The sequence below is a fragment of the Cebus imitator genome, unplaced genomic scaffold (assembly GCF_001604975.1).
Source record: "Cebus imitator isolate Cc_AM_T3 unplaced genomic scaffold, Cebus_imitator-1.0 Scaffold196, whole genome shotgun sequence".
In the NCBI taxonomy this organism is placed as follows: domain Eukaryota; kingdom Metazoa; phylum Chordata; class Mammalia; order Primates; family Cebidae; genus Cebus; species Cebus imitator.
In genome coordinates, this window is record NW_016107511.1 from 471,046 (window position 1) to 493,372 (window position 22,327).

The window sequence follows — 22,327 nt, forward strand, 5'->3', positions numbered from 1 at the left end:
TGAATAACAAGGATCACTTGTACTGCTTTATCAAAATTAAATGTCATAGCATACAAAGAATTTCTGTTTTCCAGTAAAGAGCTACCTTCCCCCATCCATTGAACAGCCCTAGCAGTATTAATGGTAATTACCTAATAATGCAGCCATCTGTATTGGTGTTAATTACTGACTGGCCTCAGTGCACTGGTGTAAGGAGTGGGCAGAAGGGACAAGAGCCCCCAGCGTGGCTGCAGCGGTGGCTTTGCTGCTTTGTGTGTGGTCGCTTTGCTCCCTGGTCTGTCTGGGCTCACCCTTGAAGCTGGATCACAGTATTCCTCTGGGGGCACACGATTTAGGAATCCTCACCAGAAAAGTAAGCACAGAAGCCGTGTTTTCAAGTTGTTGCTGTCTTTGGGGAGGCGGAGGATGGGTGAGGAGGAACTGTCTCCTAAAGGAGCCCCAATCCAGGGTGGAAAGCAGGTCGAGGCCCCGCTGCCCAGGAAGGAAGGGATCGGAGCAGCAATTCACCAACAGTCCAACTCAAATTAGACCTCACAAAGCAAATTACTGTGATGAGGAAAGAATTTCTCTGAGTCCGCTGGCTGGAGTCACAGTTTGCTGGCCGCCAGAGAAGACTCTGCTGTGGAAATGCTCTGCAGGCTTACCCAGCGCACACAAAAGCCACCGGGGGGACCTGGCTGCTGGCACCTTGGCTCGGCTTGTGACTCTGAGCTCCCAAGGCCAGGCCAGCCTGCCTGAGCAGTTGTAAGCGGCAACACCCCCTCTGGGTGGGGACAGGCAGCAAAAGGAGGAAGGGGGTGAGGATTTAGCAATAGTTGTACCCATTGTTAACCCAGTTCAGCCATGTTGTGGAATTTTTTTTAAAAAAGCCTTTTTGTCCTACGAGGGCATTTTTGTCTCTGGCAGCCTCGAGAGGTAGGTATTTGGGGGGTAATACTGCACCACTGTGAGACTGAGGCAACACTGTGCTGATGAAAAGAACTCCATTTGTCTCAGATTAATAGTAGCCCGCAGTTATTGAAGACTTCCTGTGATCAGGTGCTGTTCTAAACACTTTATGCATATTGGCTCATTTCATCCTTCTCCTTTCAAGGTAGCCACTTGTTTATGCCCAGTCTACAGATAAGGAAACCGAGGCATAGCGTGGTTAAGTCGTAAATAAACCCCAGGTTACACAGCTGGCTCCTAGCCACTACATATTTCTGTTGGACTATAATGCAGCACCCTTTGTCTAACTCCTCGGGTTCTCAGCGTTATAGATTCAGGTGTCAGCTGCAGCACATGTGCGCTGCGCATGGACTACATGAAGCAGGACCGCACCCAGGGCCTCCGGAGATGGGAAAATGAACCTGGCAGCCCTTTGTCCTCCAGGCATCGGCAATCTGGGAGGGTGGGAAAGGCAAGAAGGGGCAGAAAACGGCAGGTCCCCCTGATGGGTATGGGGGGCTCTGTGGACTCAGGGATATAAGAGATGGGAGGAAAGGGGATAGATGGTTAGGGGTGTCCGAGAATAGGGAACGGTATCTTAAAAGAGGTGATACTGCGATAGGTCTACACCGAGTTTCTCAAGCTCATTCTAGACCCTCATTTTTCTCTCTGCAGTCAGGGTTGGCATGTACCCCAGCATTCACACAGAGCTGTTCCCACCCACCAGCCCTTATCCCCTCCTCACCAGCCAGCACGCTTGGTGTGGGGACCCTGCAGTGTGAGTGAGGGATCCATTGTCAGGTGACAGAGTAAGTTCCCCAGGTTTCGCAGTGAACTAAGGTGCCACAGTTCACCCCGGCATGTGCACATGTGACACTCAGCACCTGCCTTCATCCTGCCGGCAGGACTAACCTGCCTTTACTTATCATCTTCCCATTAAAATGGAGAAACTGCCAATATAGAACATTTGGGGGTGAAAACACAAATGGAAGGGTCATTATATCCAGGCTTGCACTGAAATTCTTTGTAGCTCTCCTGCCAGGAGGTTTTTCTTTTTCTTTCTTTCATTTTTCCAAGATGGAGTCTTGCTCTGTCACCGAGGCTGGAGTGCAGTGGCCCGATCTCGGCTCACTGCAACCTCCACCTCCTGGGTTCAAGCAATTCTCCTGCCTCAGCCTCCCAAGTAGCTGGGATTACAGGCACGTGCCACCACGCCCGAATAATTTTTGTATTTTTAGTAGAGACGGGGTTTTACCATGTTGCCCAGTCTGATCTCAAACTCCTGACCTCGTGATCCGCCCACCTCGGCCACCCAAAGTGGTTTTCCTCTCTCTCCCTGTCTCTCTCTCTTTCTTTCTCTCCCTTTTGGCTTTTTAGCTTTGCATTTTAAAGCACCATGATTGAAACTACTGAGTCTGCCTCGAGTTGTAAATCCCTGAGACAAGTTGCTATGGCCATGTGTGAGGTATGAATGGGCCCAGGCTCTGGAACTATCAGCCGCTTGTTGGTTGGCTGGGCTGGACTGGGCTGGGCTTCCCTATCCTGAGTCCTTTTGAATCCGCTTGGTGGGGACACAATAACATCTTTGTAAGGAGGAGGCTGGAGTGTAAAGGAAGCAGCTGACTGGGTTTTGAATTCAGGCTGTTTTCCCTCTCTCTCCATATGCCCCATCTCTGCCACCCTCTACCCCACAACAGAGGGAAGGTCTTTACTCCTCAGAGAAATTGGATTTTGGTTGTAATAAAGTCATTACATAGACCCCATAACTGCTTAAGCTACCGAGTTTACAGACAGTCGGGGCCGGCATTCCAGTGTAATTTATTCTTCAGCTCCTCAGCTATCTTGCTGCAGGGGGAATGCGTGTATTAACAACCTGTCATGCAAAAAATTCGACCCGGCTATAAAGATAATCCTTCTTTCTGCGTTTCTTCTTCGCTGGTCTCCTACTGCTAAAGTAAATGACTAATGTTTTAAAGGATCCATTCTTTAACATCAAAATATTATCCTTAATTTGCTTTTCTCTCTCACTGTTGTCTTCATGTGAGGATAGAGCCAGCTAAAAATACCTGTGAGCAGTGCTCCAGCAGGTGCCAGGAAACACACAGATCCTGCGATGGGCGGAGCCACCCTTCCCTGGGCACTAGGGAAGAAAGAAGGGAACAGCATAGGTACAGGAGGATCTTTCCATTGTGTTCCACTGACTGTCTGGAGGGCCTGTGCCCTCTCACCATCTCACCCACTGACTCCCTACTCCTTATTATTATTCTGAGTCAAATTCTGCTATTATAGTCTTTAATATACAGGAAAGGGGAACTGGTTATTTGCTATGGCGTTTAGAAAGAAGTAGAAAACCCATCAAACTGTCTTGAGCCATAAAAGGAATTTATTGGCTTATGTCACTGAAACATCACAGGCAGACGGTTTCAGGCCAGAGCTGATCCAGTGACTCGGTGGTGTCACTGCAGACCTGGTTTCTTTCCTTTTACTGGCTCTACCTTTGCAGGGGTTGTCTTCAAACCAAGAGTGGCTCTCCTCGTGGTCCCAAAATAGTTGGCAGTGGCTTTGGGGGATCTATCACACTCAAAAGAGAAGAGTCTCAGAAAGCCTTTGTCTCTGCATCCTCTGAAAGGTCTTACTTAGGTCATGTGCCTATCATTGTGTCCAGGAGAATGGACTGGATTGATTGGCTCAGCCTAGGTCACATGATCCATATTTACCCTTGGGGATGGAATCAGCTTTTCCAGAATCATAAAGATCCCTGGGTGGAGATACCTTGAGAAGGGAGGAGAGGGGAGATAATGCTGGATAAATAATCAACAAATGTTTAGTATATATGACTTATTAGTTGCTTAATTGTGAACAAAATAATAGACCTTTTTCTGTTTTGTGTATTTCAGTTGGTTAATATTGGTGCTAGAAATATGTTGTTGAAGGTAGAGCTTCATATATATATATATATATATATATATTTTTTTTTTTTAACCAATTCCCTGGTCTCAATCCCTTGTTTCCCGGGGCCAGAGACCAGACGTGCAGGAAAAGGCCGTGCTGGAAGTGAGGTTAGATCACAGAGTTCCTAGATGCTGTCCCAGGACCTGAAGTGAAAGGGAAGGAGGAGTGGACAGAAATGGAGACATTATCACCCTTTCAATAAAGTGTACTTTAAGAGTTTGTATTCTGACCAGGCGTGGTGGCTCACGCCTGTAATCCCAGCACTTTGGGAAGCTGAAGCGGGTAGATCACCTCGGGTCGGGAGTTCGAGACCAGCCTGACCAACATGGAGAAACCCCGTCTCTACTAAAAATACAAAAATTAGCTGGGCTTGGTGGTATGTGCCTGTAATCCTAGCTACCTCGGAGGCTGAGGCAGGAGAATCTCTTGAGCCTGGGAGGCGGAGTTTGCGGTGAACTGAGATCGTGCCACTGCACTCCAGTCTGGGTGAGAAAGCGAGACACTGTCTCAAAAAAAAAAAGTTTGTATTCCTTGCAGCATCGTTTTTTTGGGGGTGGGGGGGGACGGAGTTTTGCTCTTGTTACCCAGGCTGGAGTGCAATGGCGCGATCTCGGCTCACCGCAACCTCCGCCTCCTGGGTTCAGGCAATTCTCCTGCCTCAGCCTCCTGAGTAGCTGGGATTACAGGCATGCGCCACCATGCCCAGCTAATTTTTTGTATTTTCAGTAGAGACAGGGTTTCACCATGTTGACCAGGATGGTCTCGATCTCTTGACTTCGTGATCCACCCGCCTCGGCCTCCCAAAGTGCTGGGATTACAGGCTTGAGCCACCGCTCCCGGCCCCTGCAGCATCGTTTTTAAAGACACAGGCTTAGTGAAACTGAATGATGATAAGAAACCTCCCTACCTAATTTGTACTTTTTCACAATTTGAACTTTCCTATTCACGGTTCCCTTGTCCCCCTCTGCGCCATGCCAGGTCCTCACTCAGATCCTGTTTTTTTTGTGTGTGTTGTCGTTGTTGTTGGTTTGTTTTGTGAACGGTAAAGAATCCCCCATCTTCTCTTTTCAGCGGACAGTTTGCGGTTGTGAAGAAATGCCGTGAGAAAAGCACCGGCCTCCAGTATGCCGCCAAATTCATCAAGAAAAGGAGGACCAAGTCCAGCCGTCGGGGCGTGAGCCGCGAGGACATCGAGCGGGAGGTCAGCATCCTGAAGGAGATCCAGCACCCCAATGTCATCACCCTGCACGAAGTCTACGAGAACAAGACGGACGTCATTCTGATCCTGGAACTGTGAGTGCCGCCTGGGCTGGGCTGGGCTGGGGAGAGGGTGTGGCGGGCATCAGCCGCAGCTTCCTTCCAGCTGGACCATGCAACGGCGCGCCCGAGAGAGGCATCGGGAATTGGGTCTGCTGCACGGGGTGTGTGAGAACAGCGATGCTGCCTGACCTGAGACCTAGCTGCAGAGGTCTAGAACAAACTCTAAAGAGCAGCTGCCATTACTGTGATTTCACCCAGTTTGCAAAAGGCTCTCCCTGTCTTGGGGTTCACCACTTTCTGGGGTGTTCCTGTTAAGCTTCAAACTGATGTCCTTCTCCCACTCACTCTGTTCCTGTCCTCTCTCCGTTTTTCTGCTTTTCTTCTTCTGTTCTCTTCGTCTCTTCCCCCATCTCTTCCTCCTTCCTCTATCTTAAACGCACAAACCCCATTTTTAACTGTTGAATCCATCAACACTAATTATATGAATGGTTAGAATTGAGCCAGAATCACTCAAATTGGACTTGTTTTTAAAGCGAGTTGCTGATTTTCTCAGGCAAGCTGTGCCCATCGGATGTTGTTATGGGAAACTGATTGCAGCGTGTTATTCTGTGGTGTTTCTGGTCTCCCTCTCCCACCCCTCCGGTCCCCAGCTTCCTGCCTGCTGGCTGAGTGTGCCCCACTCCCCGTGGCTGAGTCCAGCAGCACATACTGGCAGGAGAGGAGAGGAAGCCAGCCCAGGGCACACATCTGCTCTGTCTCCGGGCTTTGGGGATGGAGGTGAGATGTGAGCACCTTGAGGAGGGACAGATGGAACAAAAGATTTGAGGACAAACCAGTCCTTGGTGGCTCTTAGTGATGACAGCCTCCATCCATTTCCTGGAAGCCTCTTGAATTCAGATTTGCCCTTTTGCCCATCTAACAGTTTCCTTCTTTGCCATCCAACCGCCCCTTCTTTACAGATGTCTCAGGGGTAAGAAGTGAGGAGAAGGAAATGAAGGAGGAGAAGGTTAGCAGAACTGCCAGGCTGGCTCCCAGGTGCCACCTTGCAGGTACCTTGGCTTTGCAGTCCCGGGTGCCTGCAGTCCCCACAGCATCTTGTCTCACCACTGGGATTTGGGCACATTTCTTTGTGGGTCTCAGCCAGAAATTTAACTATAAAATGGGATTAATAATACCTCAGAAGGTTCTTGGGGAGATAAAGGAGATAAGAATGTTTAAATACCTAGCACTGTACTGGTTTGTAAACGAGAGTAATACGCTCCCTCCCTCCCTCTCTCTTTTCTTCCTTCCTTCCTTCCTTCCTTCCTCTTTTCCTTCCTTCCTTCCTCCCTTTCCCTTCCTCTTTTCCCTTTCCTTCCTTCCCTCCCTCCTTCCTCCTTCTTTCCCTCCCTCCCTCCATTCTTCCCTCCTTCCTTCCTTCCTCCTTCCCTCCCTTCTTCCTTTCCTCTCTTCTCCTTTCTCCTTCCCCTCCTTCCTCCCCTCTCTCCTTCCTTCCTTCCTCCCTTTCTTTTTCCTTCCTCCCTTCCCCTCCCTTCCTTCCTTCCATCCTTCCTCCTCCCCCCCTTCTTCCTTCATTTCTTCCTCCCTCCCTTTTGTCCTTCCTCTCTCCTTCCTTCTTCCCTCCCTCCCTCCAAATCAGCTATTCTCAGTCTTGGCACCAGAAACATTTGGGGCTGAATCATTCATCCTTCAGGCTGTCCTATGCATTGTAGAATGTGTAGCAGCATCTCTGGCTTCTACCTACTGGATGCCAGTACACTCTTCCCCCATGTTGTAACAACTAAAAATATCCCCAGACATTGCCACATGTACCCTGGGGGCAAAGCCTCCTGCTTCCCCCCATACTTCCCCACCCTCACAACTGAGAACTGTGGCTTTAAAGGAAGAGCAGAGCTTTAAGGGGCCAGGAGATTAAGGATCTGCTTAGGGCACACAGAGGAAAAGGGACAAATCGTGGTGTAATCCTCCCTGAGGCTTTATGTGGCTTCTGGGAGGCGGCAGCCTTGAGCGAAGATGGGGACTGTGGAACCAGACAGAACTGGGATCAAAATCCAGGGCAAATCCTTTCTTGTTTTTAAGCCTACATTTCCTGCCTTAAGACAGTGAATACAAAGTGTCTGCAAAAAGAAACATAACAAATCACAACTATTTTGCCTTTTCAAATAATTCCCAGGTTGTGTCCAGTGACTCAAGAATGCCACTTATCCTCATTTCATACTAAAATATTTGAGCAATGCCTGTGAGTCACTGCCCGCCTTGTGCCTGTCTGCATGTATACACTGTGCATTCAACTTCTGTTGCCTGGCTCAGTTCACAGATAGTTCTCATTAGCTGCATGTACCCTGTGCCTAAATTGGGCGGCATACAATTATTTTTTTACCATTTGATTATTTAAAAATTTTATTTCTCATACAGCACATAGGGCATTGGAGGAGGATGGTATCATTCTATGAAAGTTAGCACAAGTAAATCATGTAACCAGCACTCTAACCAGGACTCAGAACAGTTCCCATACCCCTAAATACTCCAGTACCCTTGTATTAATACTTCCCCTTCATGCCTGTCCTCTACTGCCTAACTCCTGGCAAGCCCTGAGCCGACCTTCATCACTGTTTGTATTAGTCCCTTCTCACACTGTTACAAAGGCAGGCCTGAGACTGGGTAATTTATGAAGAAGAGAGCTTTGACTCATGGTTCTGCAGGCTGGACAGGAAGCATGGCTGGGAAGGCCTTAGGAAACTTACAATGATGGCAGAAGGTAAAGGTGAAGCAAGCACCATCCTCACGTGGCTGGCAGGAGGAAGAGAGAGACAAGGGGGAGGTGCTACACACTTTCAGGCAACCAGATCTCCTGAGAACTCTATCAGGAGATCAGCAAGCAGGAAGTCCACCCCCGTGATTCGTTCACCTCCCACCAGACCCCTCTTCCAACATCGGGATTTATAATCCGACATGAGACTTGGGTGAGGACAGAGAGCCAAACTATATCAGTATTGTTTTGTCGTTTGGAAGTGTCCAGTGAATAGAATCATATAGTATACAACTGTTTGAAGCTAGCTTCTTTCACTCAGCAGACTGCATTGGAGATTTGTGCATGAAGAGAGAGTCCATTTTTTTATTACTGAGCAGTATTTCATTGTAAGAATTTTTTATAATGCATTCACCCATGTGGCTTGTTTCTAGTATTCGGTAATTATGAGTAAAACTGCTACACACCTTCACATACAGACTTGTATGTGAGCATAGGTTTGTATTTCTTTTGAGGAAATACCTAGAGATCTTGGGATTGCTGGATTGTGTAGTAAATGTATGTCCAACTTTTTGAGAAACTGCCAAACTGTCTTCTAAAGTGAGCATGCTGTTATACAGTCCCTGCAGCAATGGACGAGAATTCCAGTTGCTCCAGCAGCACGGGGCCCTGTACTGTTTTTCAACTGCAGGCTTTCTGATAGGTGGATCTTGGCATACAGCTTTACACTGTTAAGTATGTGATGACCCTGAATGAAAGCTGAGTGAGCTCACCAGGAACAGCTGTTAGATGGAGTGGGCTGGAGGGCTCCTAGGAGCTGGCCACTTCTTCACAGGGCTAGACAGGTCCCTGGTTATTTGTTCTTCACAAATTCTAGCATCCCCTGGGAGCTGACTGTTCTTGCCTCTTCACCACTCAGGCATCTGAGGGGTTGTGATGGTTACTTTGATGTGTTCACTTGACTGGACAATGAGGAACCCAGATATTTGATCAGACATTATTCTGGTCATGTCTGTGAGGATGTTTTTCGGTGAGTTTAGCATTTAAACCTGTAGACGGAATGAAGCAGAACACAATCCCCAATGGGGGTGGCTCCATCCAATCAGTGGGAGGCCCAAATGGAACAAAAAGAGTGACCCTGAGTACGGGACCATCTTTCCTGCCTAACGCAACTTTGAACTGGGACGCTGGCTTTTCCTTGCCTTTGGACTTACACTGAAGCATCAGCTTTTCCTGGGTCTTGAGCCTGCTGGCTTGGGCTGGAACCATACCATCAGCTCTACTGAGTCGCCAGCTTGCCGACTCACCGTGCAGATTTGGGGACCTGCCAGCTTCCATAATAATGTGAGCAAATTCCTCTATATTCACCTGATGTGCAGGATGCGCATACACGCTAGGATGCATGTTTCTCTGGAGAACCCTGAAAACACAGCGGTACTAAGTACCAAGAACAAAAAGTGCACCCTTACTGTTATTTTGGAAGCCTGTCCCATTTTTTTATATATTTACATTCCCTTGAAGAGGTGTGCTGTAATTTTTTTTCTTTTTGCCATACTTTTTTTGGAGGTTATGTTTTGTAATTTTTAATAGACTATTGAAAAGATTAAATCTGTCTGGGAGAAACAGTCATCTTTGCCTTTGAGAAAATTGTCATCTTAAATCCTAGTATCTTTAATGGAGGCTTTAGTCATCAGTGACAGATTCCATCTCGACTTTTCTTTCTTAAGGATGCTGAAGGACAGTGGTGGTTAAGGAGAGAAGGAAAGTGAACAGCTTGTCAGAATATAACCCCATGAGGTAACATGGCTGTTTGTCTGAATCCTCTGGCTCAGTAATTTTTGAGTGGATGTAGTTTTTGGATTTACCGCTTTGATATTAACCTCATGGCAAGGTGAACTTCCTGAGGCTTGCTGATGAAGCAGGTCCCCTTGTTGAAGCCTGTGCCTCTCTCTACCTTTATGTATGTGAGTTCTGTCCTCCAGACTCCAGGCCCATCCTTTACACTGAAATACCAAACTACCCCTCCACTTGGTATTTCACGAGCCACTGCCACTGGCCCAAAAAGGTATCTTGTCTAACCTTTGTACAGAAACTATTTGGGATCTGCGTTAAAGGTGCAGTTGTCAAATCCCAGCCCAAGACCTACCCTTTAACATTTTCGCAAGCCTGAAAGTAGCTTTAAAGTCATGAGATTTTCCCCACTTGCTCCACTGGAGAATCATTTCTCAGAGGATCTGTCATTGCAGCTCAGCATAGCATACACCTGAAGGAGGCACATGTGGTGTCTTAAAATCACGATTTCAGATTTCATGTCCTCCACGTCCCATTGTTCTCTAATGAGGTCGTGCCGATACCAAAATTTCTTCTTACTGTGTTATAGCTCACCCACACGTCGTCACACAGGCAAGCCACTACAAAACTTACATCTTCAGCGCTTGAATTGTTTCGTAACTTGCCTTGTTATCTGGTGAAGAGTGAAGCCAAACTCACAGAACTTAAAGTCGATGCTATTTCTAAAGTGTGTGGCCTTGTTCATCAGAAGCCCTGCCTTCTGGCTTTCCCTTCCTAAACTTGCTGCTCAGAAACAGTGAAGTATTTTGGTCTGTGGATAGTTACGCATTTTTCTGCCTAGCTCTTGTCTACCCGGCCATTGTTCAAAGCCAAGTGCCCTTAGGGGCTAGGCATACAATACAAATGAGCATGGTTGGCCTCCATGAAGCCTCAGTGTCAGGGGTACAGCTGGGGATGGTGGAGACTGACTGTGGCCAACTGGAGCCCCGAGACCCCACCCCAAAGGGACAGCCACCAGTCAGTTGATTGTTGCTGTGTGCAATTTTGGATTCAGTGTTGTCAGCTCTTCCAGTTTTTTCAGGAAGTCTATAATCTAGATTTTAATCTTGGCAGTCAGTTTATCATATTCATGAACACACAAAATGAAACATCTGAAGATTGCGTGTCCTGCACAGGCTTCCATATTCTAGCCTGTTTTATGTAAGCAGTAAGTTGATTGCTACTTTAGGAGAAGTAACATGAGAAAGACGGCCTCAAAGGCTTTGTGATTCTATGGGAAGGGCAAGATGCACACTTAGCGTTATGAAGTGATTTTTTTTTTAAAGTACAGTTTAACTGAAAACAGGGCTCTTAAACTTTAGCATGCATCAGAATTACCTGAAGGCCTTGTTTGACTGTTCGGCAAGGTTCCAGAGTTTTGTGTTCAGTGGGTTTGGGGTGGGACCTGGGCGTTCAGATTTTTATTTAATTTTATTTTTTGTAGAGACAGGGTGTCCCTGTGTTACCCAGGCTGGCCTCAAGCTCCTGCATTCAAGCGATTCTCCTGCCTCAGCCTTCTGAGTAGCTGGGACTGGGGCGTGAGCCACGGGGCCCAGCTCAGAATTGACTTTTCATTTTTTGCTTGAGACAAGGTCTCATTCTGTCACCCAGGCTGGAAGGCAGTGGCGCAGTCATAGCTCACTGCAGCCTTGAACTCCTGGGCTTGAGTGATTCTCCCACCTCTGCCTCCTGAGTACCTGGGAATTGCAGGTGTGTGCCACCACATTCAGCTGTTTTTTATTTTTAGCAACGTCAGAGTATCTCTTTGTTGCCCAAGCTGGTCTTGAACTCCTGGGCTTACGCAGTCCTCTCACCTTGTCCTCCCAAATTGCTGGGATTACAGGTGTGAGCCACAGCGACCAGCCAGAATTTCCATTTTTTTTTTCCTAACCTTGAAAGCCAGAATTTCCATTTTTAACAGATTCCCAGGTGATGCTGATGCTGCTGGCCTGGGGTTCATCTTTTGAGAGGCGGCGCTCCCAAAAAAGGATATGTTGAAGTGCTATATCCCTGTCTTAGTTCATTTTGGGTTGCAATAACAGAAGACCACAGACTAGGTAATTTATAGGGAAAATAAGTTTATGTCTTACAGTGCTAGAGACAGGAAGTCCAGTCTGCTGCATCTGATGTGCGCCTTCTTACTGTGTCATAACATGGCAAAAGACATCACGTGGCAAGAGAGGGCAAGAGCCCACTCCCAGAAGCCCTTTATTTAAGGCGCTAAACCCACCCATGAAGGTGGAGGAGCCCTTATGGCATTGCTTCTTAAAGACCCCACCTCTCAACACAATGGCAATTAAATCTCAATTTGAGTTTTGGAGAGGACAAGCATTCAAACAATAGCACCCCAGTATTTCAGAACATGACCTTTTTGGAAATGAGATCATTTTAGATATAACTAGTTAAGATGAGGTCGTCCTTAAGTAGCATGGGGAACCTAATCTGATAGGACTGGTGTCCTTATAAGAAGGCCATGTGGAGACAGAGGAGTGGAGTGAAGCATCTATAAGCCAAGGAACCTGCCAGAAACCAGGAGAGAGGCATGGAGCAGATTCGCCCTCACATTCCTTAGAAGGAACCAGGTCTGCCAACATACTGAGTTTGCACTGCCAGCCCCCAGAACTATGTGATAACAATGTTGTTTTAAACCACCCCCTTTGTGGTCCTTGGTTAGGTCAGCCCTAGGAAACTAACACAGAGGTACCAGTTAACGGAAACTAGATTTCCTGGACTGGGTGCGTACTCACATGTTCATCCAAATTTCTATAAGCCATTTAGAAACAAAATGAAACATAACGTAATGCCTAATTATGGTCATGCCATCAGGTAAGTGCAAAATGATGCAATATGTACATCTTACTCCCTGCAGATATCCTGAGCAGAGATGGGGGTTCGGAGTCTAACATAATAAAGAAATAGACATCACCAGGTTCCGGCCTGCTTCAGTATGGTCACCTGAGTAGCCCTGGATCACATGTCTCAAAGGTTATCATGTTAAGAATTTTAAAGTAAGAGTGCTAAGATGGCCGAAGTACTGGCATAGTGGATTGTTCCAGAGAAATCAAGCCAGTTTGGTTCTCCAGTCCTAAATTTTCCCCCTTATTCTGCTTTCATTTTGAAGCACATCTTTAAAACAGAGTAACCCCATTTAGCTTTCTCTCTTTTTCTTTGTGACAGGAAATTCCATTTAATTAGTGCAGTCTGCTGTGGTTGTAGCCAAGTGTAGGGCATGGAATGCTGCATTTTTAATATTTAAAAAGGTAAATTTTTCTTACGTTTTTAATCATGGTAAAACAACATAAAATTTAACCATCTTAACCATTTTTAAGTACACAGTGCAGCAGTGTTAATTACACCCATGTTGTTGTGCAACAGATTTCTAGAACCTTTTCATCGTGCAAAACTGAAACACTATGCCTGTTAGACAGCTCTTCTTTTTAGCTCTCTTTTTCACTTTGGCTGAGTTAATAATTTCTGGAATTCAGTTTGCCTATCACAAACAACTGCTAAGTTGTATTCAAACATTTGTGCAATATTAGGCTGCCTTATGTAGGATGATGGTTCAGTTGGTTCACTCTCTCTTTCATAACCAAACTGAGATGCAAAATAATCAGAATACAAATACAATTTTGTTTTTCATTGTATATCAGGATGGTGCATGTATGTAGATGAACACACGCGGCCTTGGTCAGCAATATCAGAATCACAAGAGCCTTTCGAGAAAGACATGCAGTGGTTAAAGTGATAGTTTCAAAGGATCTTAAAAGTGGCAAAGCTTGTACAGAGCTGAATGTGGTTGTTGGGACTTGGGGAAACTGATACATGGGGGGTGTGGCACAGAGCCCTCAGTCTCCCAGTCTCTGCTTCTCTCTGGGGGCTCACAAACCACACACAGCACACACCACACCACAGCACACAGGCTTCATCAGTGCCTTCTTCTGCTGCCACATTTGTTCTCTTTTTTGAGCTTGAGCCAGCAATTTTGACTTTTTGAACTTTTGTCTTTATTCACAAAGGTAATTTCAAGAGCTCCTGTGGGTTCCACTTCTGGCATCCCGCTCCTCAGAGATCTACTATTAGGCAAGAGCAGAAAAGTAAAGTGCATTTGGCAGCAGTCTCTACCTTTCAAAGCAGAGCTAAATCATGTAAAATAGGTTATTTTCCATCCAGGCATTCTCTTGAGAAAGAAAACCCTGTATGTGTCCTCCCCCACACTCTCACTTCTTGCCAGTTCAGTTGAAAAGTGTTTCTTTAGTGTTATTAAATAGGTATTTTCACTCACTGAAGTGGATTGTTTGATTTCTGCATGGTCTTAAGAAAAACTGAGACAATAGGAATCTTAGAAACAAACCCCATATGGTATCTGTGAGCTCATAGATCTGTAGTTTTTATATCTGTATCTGTAGATATAGTCATAATTTTAGTAGCTGCCGTGATATTCTCCATACTGAATACAGGAGCTCTAAGCAATATTTGGAATCTCTGTTTATCTCCAAGAAAGACCCGTGATTGTGGTTGAAGTGTGGGAAGCAGGCATCGTTGCTGCCCGCCAGCCAGCCTCAGGGATTGCCACAGCTCCAGGCAGGTGACTACGCTTAGACTCCTTCCCAGGGACCAGACTCTCCTGCACTGCTCTCTGGGGTGGTGAAAGTCCTGCAAATTGTTCACACTTCCTCTTAAAAACTACCCCTGGTCTCAGATCTTCTTCTTCCTGTCTTGGCCAACTGCTTCCCCAACCTGCACATCCAGCGGGTGTAATGGAAGAGAGCTCTGTGGAATTGTGGCTCTAGCCGTCCCCTCACATGTACTGGTTTTGCCTCTTACCCGATTCCCCCTGATCGCTGCCCCAGTATCTTCCCCATCTTTGCCGTGGGCTCCCGGGTACTGTGGCTGCCACCATCCCGGCCAGGCAGCTCCTTCTCTCCACCCAGAGGCCAGTCCCTTCCAGGCCTTGGGGCTGCCTAGTTGGTGGTCAGGCTCTGCTCAAACCTTCTGTTTGGCTTTCCTCCATTCTGGTCATATGGAGTCCACACCCAGGGCGTACTATGCCCACAATTCTGGGATGGTGACTGGGGTGAGGGTTGGAGACAGGCAGCCAGGGATGGTTTGTTCCCAGCTAGTACTCCAGGAGAGACTGCCTAGCCTGCAGGTCATGGCAGGATTGCCTTATTAGATCAGTATCTGCAACAGATCAGTGACGGTCTTCCCAGGACATCCTCGAGCCCCTCAGAGCATCCCCTTCTGCCTCATATCATTGCAAAATGTGGTTAACAAGCAAATACTTCCTGGAACAGCCTCCTACGGCTTTTTTCTCCTAATTTGTATTTCCAGATAACTATTACCTCACCTTCTTCTACTTAACAACTCTTTTTTTCCCCTGTGTGTAACTTGTTTGTAGTATTGTCAAAATTACTGCGATGCAAATGAGGAACTTCAGGGCTCCAGCGGGACTGCTGGGAATATGTGTGCGTTCCCCGTTGAAATGTCAGTTTCACTTCCAGCCTCTGAATGAATGCAGCGACTGAGCCTGGCTACCGTGAGGTGCAAACACTATTCAGTTAACAAAGTTAGATAGAAACGGGCTCAAGGACCTGGTCTCCCCTAGATGACAGAAGTGGTTTCCCCTAATATGTTGACAGGAAAATTCCAGTAGAGTCAATTATTTCAGAAATGTAGGGCAAGAACGTTCACTCCTTTGAAGGTACTTGCACTTAGGCATGGGTCTTCCCAAGCTGCCTGAAGAGGGGATATGGTTAAGTGACTGAGTGGCTTTCCTTGGAGGAAAAGAGAAACTACACTTTACTTTACCTTTCTGAGTCAGCCACAGCGGGCGCCTCCCTGAAGTGATCTCATTGAATCCTTGCATGCAACTCCAGGAGAGTGACGTTACCACCCTGCAGATAAGAAACGCTGTACCCCCTCTATCCAGATATAGGTCACAGGGAGGGGGTGGAGAGATGCTCATTCTCAGACAGTAGCCTCTTGGGGAGGGAATTCTTTTGTTTGAGTTTTCTGAGCCCTAGAATTCTGCTAAGCCACTGTAGGATTTCGCCTGCAAGACCCCATTGTCTGTGGCCTGATCGGCCAGCTTGGCTCTACCTTGAGAATGACTCTCACATTCCAGTGGTTCCAGAGACACGTGTGCGCCTCCTCTATTGGAAAGCAGTGATGTAGAAGCTTTTGAAAGCCAACCTGGCATTCCAGGGCCCCTCACCTTTCTGCTTCCTTCTCTAGTGCAGCTGCATTGTTCTTACCCCTCATTTCTAAGCATTACCATGAAGTTGGGGGTGGGCAGAAAATGTTCTAGTTTTCCAGTGGGAATGCTGAAGCCCAGGAGTGGGATGGCTTCGTGGGGGGTCTGGCATGACAGTGACATGTGCCTATATGCCCCTTCGATATGTTTCTTCAAGGGCAAGACTGCGTGCTACTGTGGCATCCACAGCACTTAAGACTGTGCTTGGCCCAATACATAGATGTCAAGTCCGGAGAGAGCAGGAAGAACAGCAGGATCTGAGAGACAGTCACATGTAGCTCAAGAACCAGTTAGTTGACCAGGGAGAATGACAGTTTTGAGGGGAGACGTTGATTTACTTGCATGAGCTTCAGGAAACTTTTGACCGAGTTTCCTAAAGAGCAAAGTACCCCATCTTCTTGAATATCAGGGTTTGAGTCAGTTTGAGTCCTACCAGGAAGCAGATGACCCACACAAACAGGGAAATTTTAGACTTAACAAACATGCGTGCAAGGTTTAGAGAACACGATAAGTGATGGGGAAGCACCCTCTGAGAATGGAACTGTCATCACCCTTGGACCTGAAAAGTAAAACAGGGAAGTGATGTGAGGACCCTGGAAAGGATAACTTGCTGGAGAGCACTGCATGACATGAGCTGAGTCTCAGTAGAGGGCCTCAGCCAAATCCATGGCCACATGGCTGGAAAGTATTCTCCTTTTCTGTGGGCCTACCTGTTGGCCAAACCAAACTAGTATCCTGTTTTGAAGGGAATCTTTTGATTCAATCTTTATGAACAACCTCCCCAAACTCAGATGTGGATGTAGGAGATTGGAGCGTGGCTCTGGAGAGGCATAGAGAAAGCAACCTCGCTTTGGGTTTAAAGAGATTTGTCTTGGTTCTCTAGTCCAGTTGACACTTCAGTCTTGATGCTGTAACTAACTAGTTACAGCCCAAACTTCCCAGCGGCCCCCTCCCTTGATGGCATTCTTTCACTGAAAAACGCACAATTTGTCACTGCAGAGTTAGGGTCCATTTGATCTCATGCCCTCTGTTCTCAAAGACTCTGTGCCCATCAGAAATTCTTTAAACGGGAGTACATCTTCCGGAAGCATGATCCCCTTTTGTTTTCCCTTTTTTCCACTTCCTTATTGGAATGGGGAGGTAGAGACGTGGAGGGTGAGGGCCAGAAGTCTTGGCTCTTTGGCTGGTGATAGATTTCCATTGCCAGGGCCACTGGCCCAGCAGGAAAGCTCAACTCCGCCTGCCTCTTCTGCCCCTTGGGTGCTGCATCCGTCTCAGAAGGGATGCGAGTGGTCTTGGTGCTCCTTGGCGTCCATGTTTATAATGGATGCAATGGGAAGGGTTTGCATGGAGACAGGACACAACCTATACTCACTCCCTTCTCTTCCTTGATGCTCATTCCCTCTTCAGACCACTTTCATCTACCTCCCATTTCTACTCCTGCCACTGAAAGGGTGCTGCCAAAACGTTCTGATGTTTATGGCAAAATGCATGAACTTGTATACAGCCCATGATACTCAACTGTCACCTCCTAATAAATTGGCAATCTCTACAGATGTATGTCTAGGTGTCTCTGGAACCCCACAGTTGCTTCTCCAGTGGCCTACTCAACGTTTCCCCCCAGATGGGTCCCCCAAGGCATCTCAACTTCACATGCTGTAAACTGGGCTCATAGCATTCCCTCCACAGCCCCTGCTTCCCTCTTCTTCTCTAGCTCGGTCTGTGGCATCCCCATCTTCCTGGTTGCCAGACTGGGAACCTCAGAGCTCTCCTTGCCTCTGTTTTCTTCTCCTCCATTCTCCACTGTGCCACACATCTAGTCTTCCATGACGTCCTGCAAGTTCTGCCGCTGAAAGAGCTTCTAGTCTCCCCTTATTACCAATCTCCTACTTTGGCCCTGGCCTAGAATCTCAGGAATTCATCCCAAATTATGGCAGCATCCTCCAGTTTCTCACCTGTTGAGCTCACCCCTGGATTGACTACAAAACAGCTGCTTCTCTTGCTGAAGAATCTTTGGTGAACAGCACACAAATAGATGCTCAATATTATTAGTAGGATCTACGACTCAGAAGCGCCATGAGATGGCACTTCACACCCACTAGGATGGCTATCATAAAAAAAGACAGGCACTCTCAAGTGTCGGTGGGGATGTGGAGAAATTGGAACTCTCAAACAGTGCTGGTGAAAATGTAAATTGCTCCAGCCACTTTGGGAAAGTTTGTCTGTTCCTCAAAATGTTAAACATCGTTTCCATAGGATTCAGCGTCTCCTCTCCTCAAACTGTACCCAAGAGAAATGAAAATATATTTCCACACAAAAACTTACAGATGAAAGTGATAGAAGTATGTGCATGCTAGCCAAAAAGTGGAAACTAACCAAATGTCCCTCAGCTAGTGACATGGCATGTCCATACAATGGACTGTTACTTGGTAAGGAATATAGGAGGTATTAATGCATGCTACCACATGGATGAACCTTGAAAACATGCTAAGTGAAAGAGGCCAGACACAATAGACCGCACTCCCTGTGGTTTTATTGACACGAACTGTCCAGAGTAGGCACACCTGTGGAGACAGGAAGTAGCTGTGTGGCTGCCGAGGGCAGGTGAGGGTGGGGTGGGAAAGGGGAGTGGCTACTACGAGCTAGGGCTTCTCTTGGGGAGGATAAAATGTTTTAAAATTATTGTGGTGGGGAGGAAGGCAGCAAATCACACTGCCATGTGTGTACCTGTGCAACAATCTTGCATGTTCTTCACATGTACCCCAAAACCTAAAATGCAATTAAAAAAAAAGAAAAGCAAAAAAAAAAAAATTAGATTGTGAGGATGGTTGCGTAACTCTGAAAATACTGAAACCCATTGAGTGGTACACTTTAAAAGAGTGAACCGTATGGCATGTGAATTATATCTCAGGAAAGATTTAATCTTGGATGGCTCCCTCCTGCCCACCAAATAAGGTCCATGACTGGTAGAATGGTGTAGAGCCTTTGAACCCATGTCCAGGCCCCTCCCCATATCCATCCATGTCTCTTCCACCCCCCTTTGCCTCTGCCCTGATGCTCCACCCACAGAGAACATCTTGCCATTGCCAGGTCACACCTGTTTCCCTGTAGAACTCCTACTCATCCATCAAAACCCAGCTCACATGTCACCCTCTCTGGATTTCCTGCCTACTTCAGTTAGGTTTAATTGTTTTTGTACTTGTGTTTTCCTCACTTTTTAGGCAGCCATGGGTTCATTATAGCACATACTGTACTATATTTTAAATGTTTATGTGGCTTTCCTGCAGTGAACTGTGAGCTTCCTAGGGGATGTACCAATATTTTACTGATTTGTCTTTCTATGCCAAGCTTGTAGGAGAGGGTATGCATGCTAGCACACTTCCAGCCACCAGTGAAAGTGGTCGAGGTTGAATTCTGTCAGGGAGACTGACTGGGAGACAACAGTAAGGACTCTGAGGAACCGTAGTGAGGAGATTTTCCATGCAAGGACGGTGGGGTGAAGAGAGGAAACAGAACCACAGGCACTGCTTCCAGAAGGCTCTGGCTTGCTCATGACCTGCCATACTTGAAGCAGTCCTCTCTCATGAGAACAGGGCAGTTGGTCAGCAGAGCTGATTTCCACCCTAGGCCTGAGAGGATTGAGATGCAGAACCATGTGTTTGAACTGGATGTATGGATGGGAATGAGTCTGGTAGGACAGTCGATGAAGCTCCAGGGGACAAGCGCTGAGAACTTATATATCTGGCATTGTCATGCTAGGGGCTGATGACAGTCAGAGGTGGGCGGCTGAAAGTAATGCTGCTGATTGTCATTGTCATCTGTAGAGTCATGCCCATCACATAGCAGGTGCCAATGCATATTTCTGCAAAGAAGGAAAGAAAGAAGATGAGCCCTTCAGACAATGCAAAGGCCCCTTTGCCCATTACAGCATCCTCCCTGGCACCCATCCTGCTCTTCCCCTGGCATGCATGGTCCCAGACAGATGATGCTGCTGAAAAGGAGATCCAAACCTCATCTGCTCTTCCTTAGAGGCCTCTGGTGGGGGAGATCTCTGCTCCTAGCCCCTGCTTCCAGCAGAGCAGGGTTTCAGGCCACCTGCTCCCTGCCCCTCTCCTTAGGTGGGTGGTGGAGACTGTCTTCTTGTAACCCTCCTTGGTCTCTGATCCCCTCTTCTCTCAGGGCCAGGCTTTTATAGCTCAAAGAGAGACACTGGGATAGAAAGCAGGTGACAGCCTCACCATCTGCTGAGTGAGTTCCAGCTCTTTCTCCTTTTCCATCTCTTTCTCCTCCTCCAACCCTTGTTCCCCCTCCTCAAATCGAGGGAAGAATTATTCTACTCTATGCCTGTTAAAACTGCAGCTTTCCAGATCTCAAGGTGGCTAAAGGACAGGCAGCATGTCCCTCGGATCAGCTGTGTGCCTCTGATGGGCTGGTGGTCTTCTCTCCTGGGATTTCCAGGTCATGAAAGGGCAGGGGGAATTAAGCCCAGTCGAGGAGGAGGAGGAGGAGGAGGAGGAGGAGGAGAAGAAGAAGGAGGAGGAGGAGGAGGAGGTGGGTGTCTGTGCTTCCCCGGATAATAGCCTTCCCTTGTTTTCAACTAGCCCAGGCAGATTGATTCTGGAATAAACCTCCATCTATAGCTGTCCCTGCTTGGCTTACTTGGGCCAGCCTTTTGTTCCAGCTCCCGTTATAATTACCCAGGCTGAAGAGATGCCTGGCAGCCGCTGCTTTTCCATTTGCCCCACTTTTGATTGGCCTAATTATATCTGTGGGTATCCAAAGCCTGGGCTGAAGCCGTTAAAGCAACAAGAGACTTGGCTTGTGCTGCGGCCACTCTGGCTGTTCGGTGCCTTGTTTCTCTGTGCCTGAGCACTTTCTTTAGTTCCAGCCAAGGAATCTGCATTCTGTCCACTGGAGGATGAAGCTATAGTGTGTCTCTCAGGCACTTCCCTCTTTACCCTCCTTCCTCCAAGTATTTCCTAGAGCAAGGCTGCCCTCTTCTTTTTTGCACTGGGACAGCATGCATTGGTCATGACCACTTACTTTGAGCACTGGGGTAAATGGCGGAGTTTGTGGCTGGAGATGAACTCCTGGAAGGTCCAGCCGAGTATCCCAGGGCTCCATGCAACCTGGGAGGTGCGGGGAGGGACCTGTGCCTCTACACACCCACAATCCATTCACAGCAACCCGCTTATCAGGCTCTGCCATTTTACTGGGGGACGCCATGCCCAGAGGCTGGTGGGCTTCCTACCTGCACCCCCTAGTCCAGATTTCCTCCATTCCTGGGGCCATCTGCGGTAAGCATTTCTGCATCTCCAGGCCTCCCTGACCTTCCCGGGGAGGAGACAGTCTTCATCATCTTCCTTGTGTGTACCACCCTATTGTTGGTGTGCCATTTTCTGAATATTTTCCAGACTCTGTGTTTCTCTTGAAATATAGGGCCCAGGGCGGTCTGTGGTCTGCAGTTCTTTGGATATTAAGTATGAGGGTGTCTGCCTCTTGCTTTGGGTTTGAAATCCACGCTGCATTCCTGATGCAGGCAACTAAGGGTCCACTCTGATTCTGGGCCTTTTTCTCTCATGCTAGCGTGTGGTTTTTCTCACCTGAGTTTGTTTTTTAATTTCACCTGAAGTGGACACTGTTGAGCACCACCCTCTACCCGCCCCTGCCTGTTCCCTTCACCTCCTGTTAGAACTGTGGCCTGGGTGACTCCAGACCCTCAGCCTCTCCTCACCAACCCAGGAATGCTCGGTTCCCCCACTAGAGCCTCGGCAATACCAGGGCCCTTCCTCACACGTTACCACCTCTCTCAATATGCACGTGGGGTGCATACTGAGCCTCTGTTCTATAATGGCTCTCATGCTAGCTGTGTTGCACTTTTTATTTAAAATTTCTCTGAGTTGATGTCCTCCACCATTTTCATCTCTGAGAGGTCTCTGGGAACTTGAACAAATTCTGATTTCATCTGTTTGGAGTATTTTTATGGTACCTCCCCCATGCATTTCTGTTTCTTGTGCCCCCTCGCTCCCTATCCCCTGTGGAAACAAAAATGCAAGCAGACAATCAGAAAATGAGCCAATGCCCAGTGCTGGGGTGGGAGGCTGTGGTTTCTGTGACTCCTTCGTAGGTGTGACAACCTCCTACACCAGACACCCTGCAGGGTGTGTCACCCCGCTGCCTGAGCAGCAGCCTCCAGCGTCTCACAAAACAACACTCAAGGTTGCTGCTCCAGAGGGCTGTCTCTTGAAAGACCAAGTCCCTGAACCAAGAGCTCGTTTTCAAGAGCTACAGTCATTTTGATTGATGCAATGGGTAGAGGGAAGGTGGATTCTCTTCCCTGAAAGGGAAAGAGAGAA

General features: G+C 47.5%; 1 protein-coding gene across 3 annotated transcripts in view; it reads left to right on the top strand.

Annotated features, from left to right (window-relative positions):
• DAPK1 (death associated protein kinase 1) overlaps positions 1 to 22,327 on the top strand; it is a 212,137-nt gene that overhangs the window by 107,255 nt on the left and 82,555 nt on the right. For all 3 annotated transcript variants that reach the window (XM_017547144.2, XM_017547142.2, XM_017547145.2), the window contains exon 3: positions 4,951 to 5,172. In XM_017547144.2, coding sequence (XP_017402633.1) covers positions 4,951 to 5,172 — 222 coding nt within the window. The remainder of the gene's footprint in view (positions 1 to 4,950; positions 5,173 to 22,327) is intronic.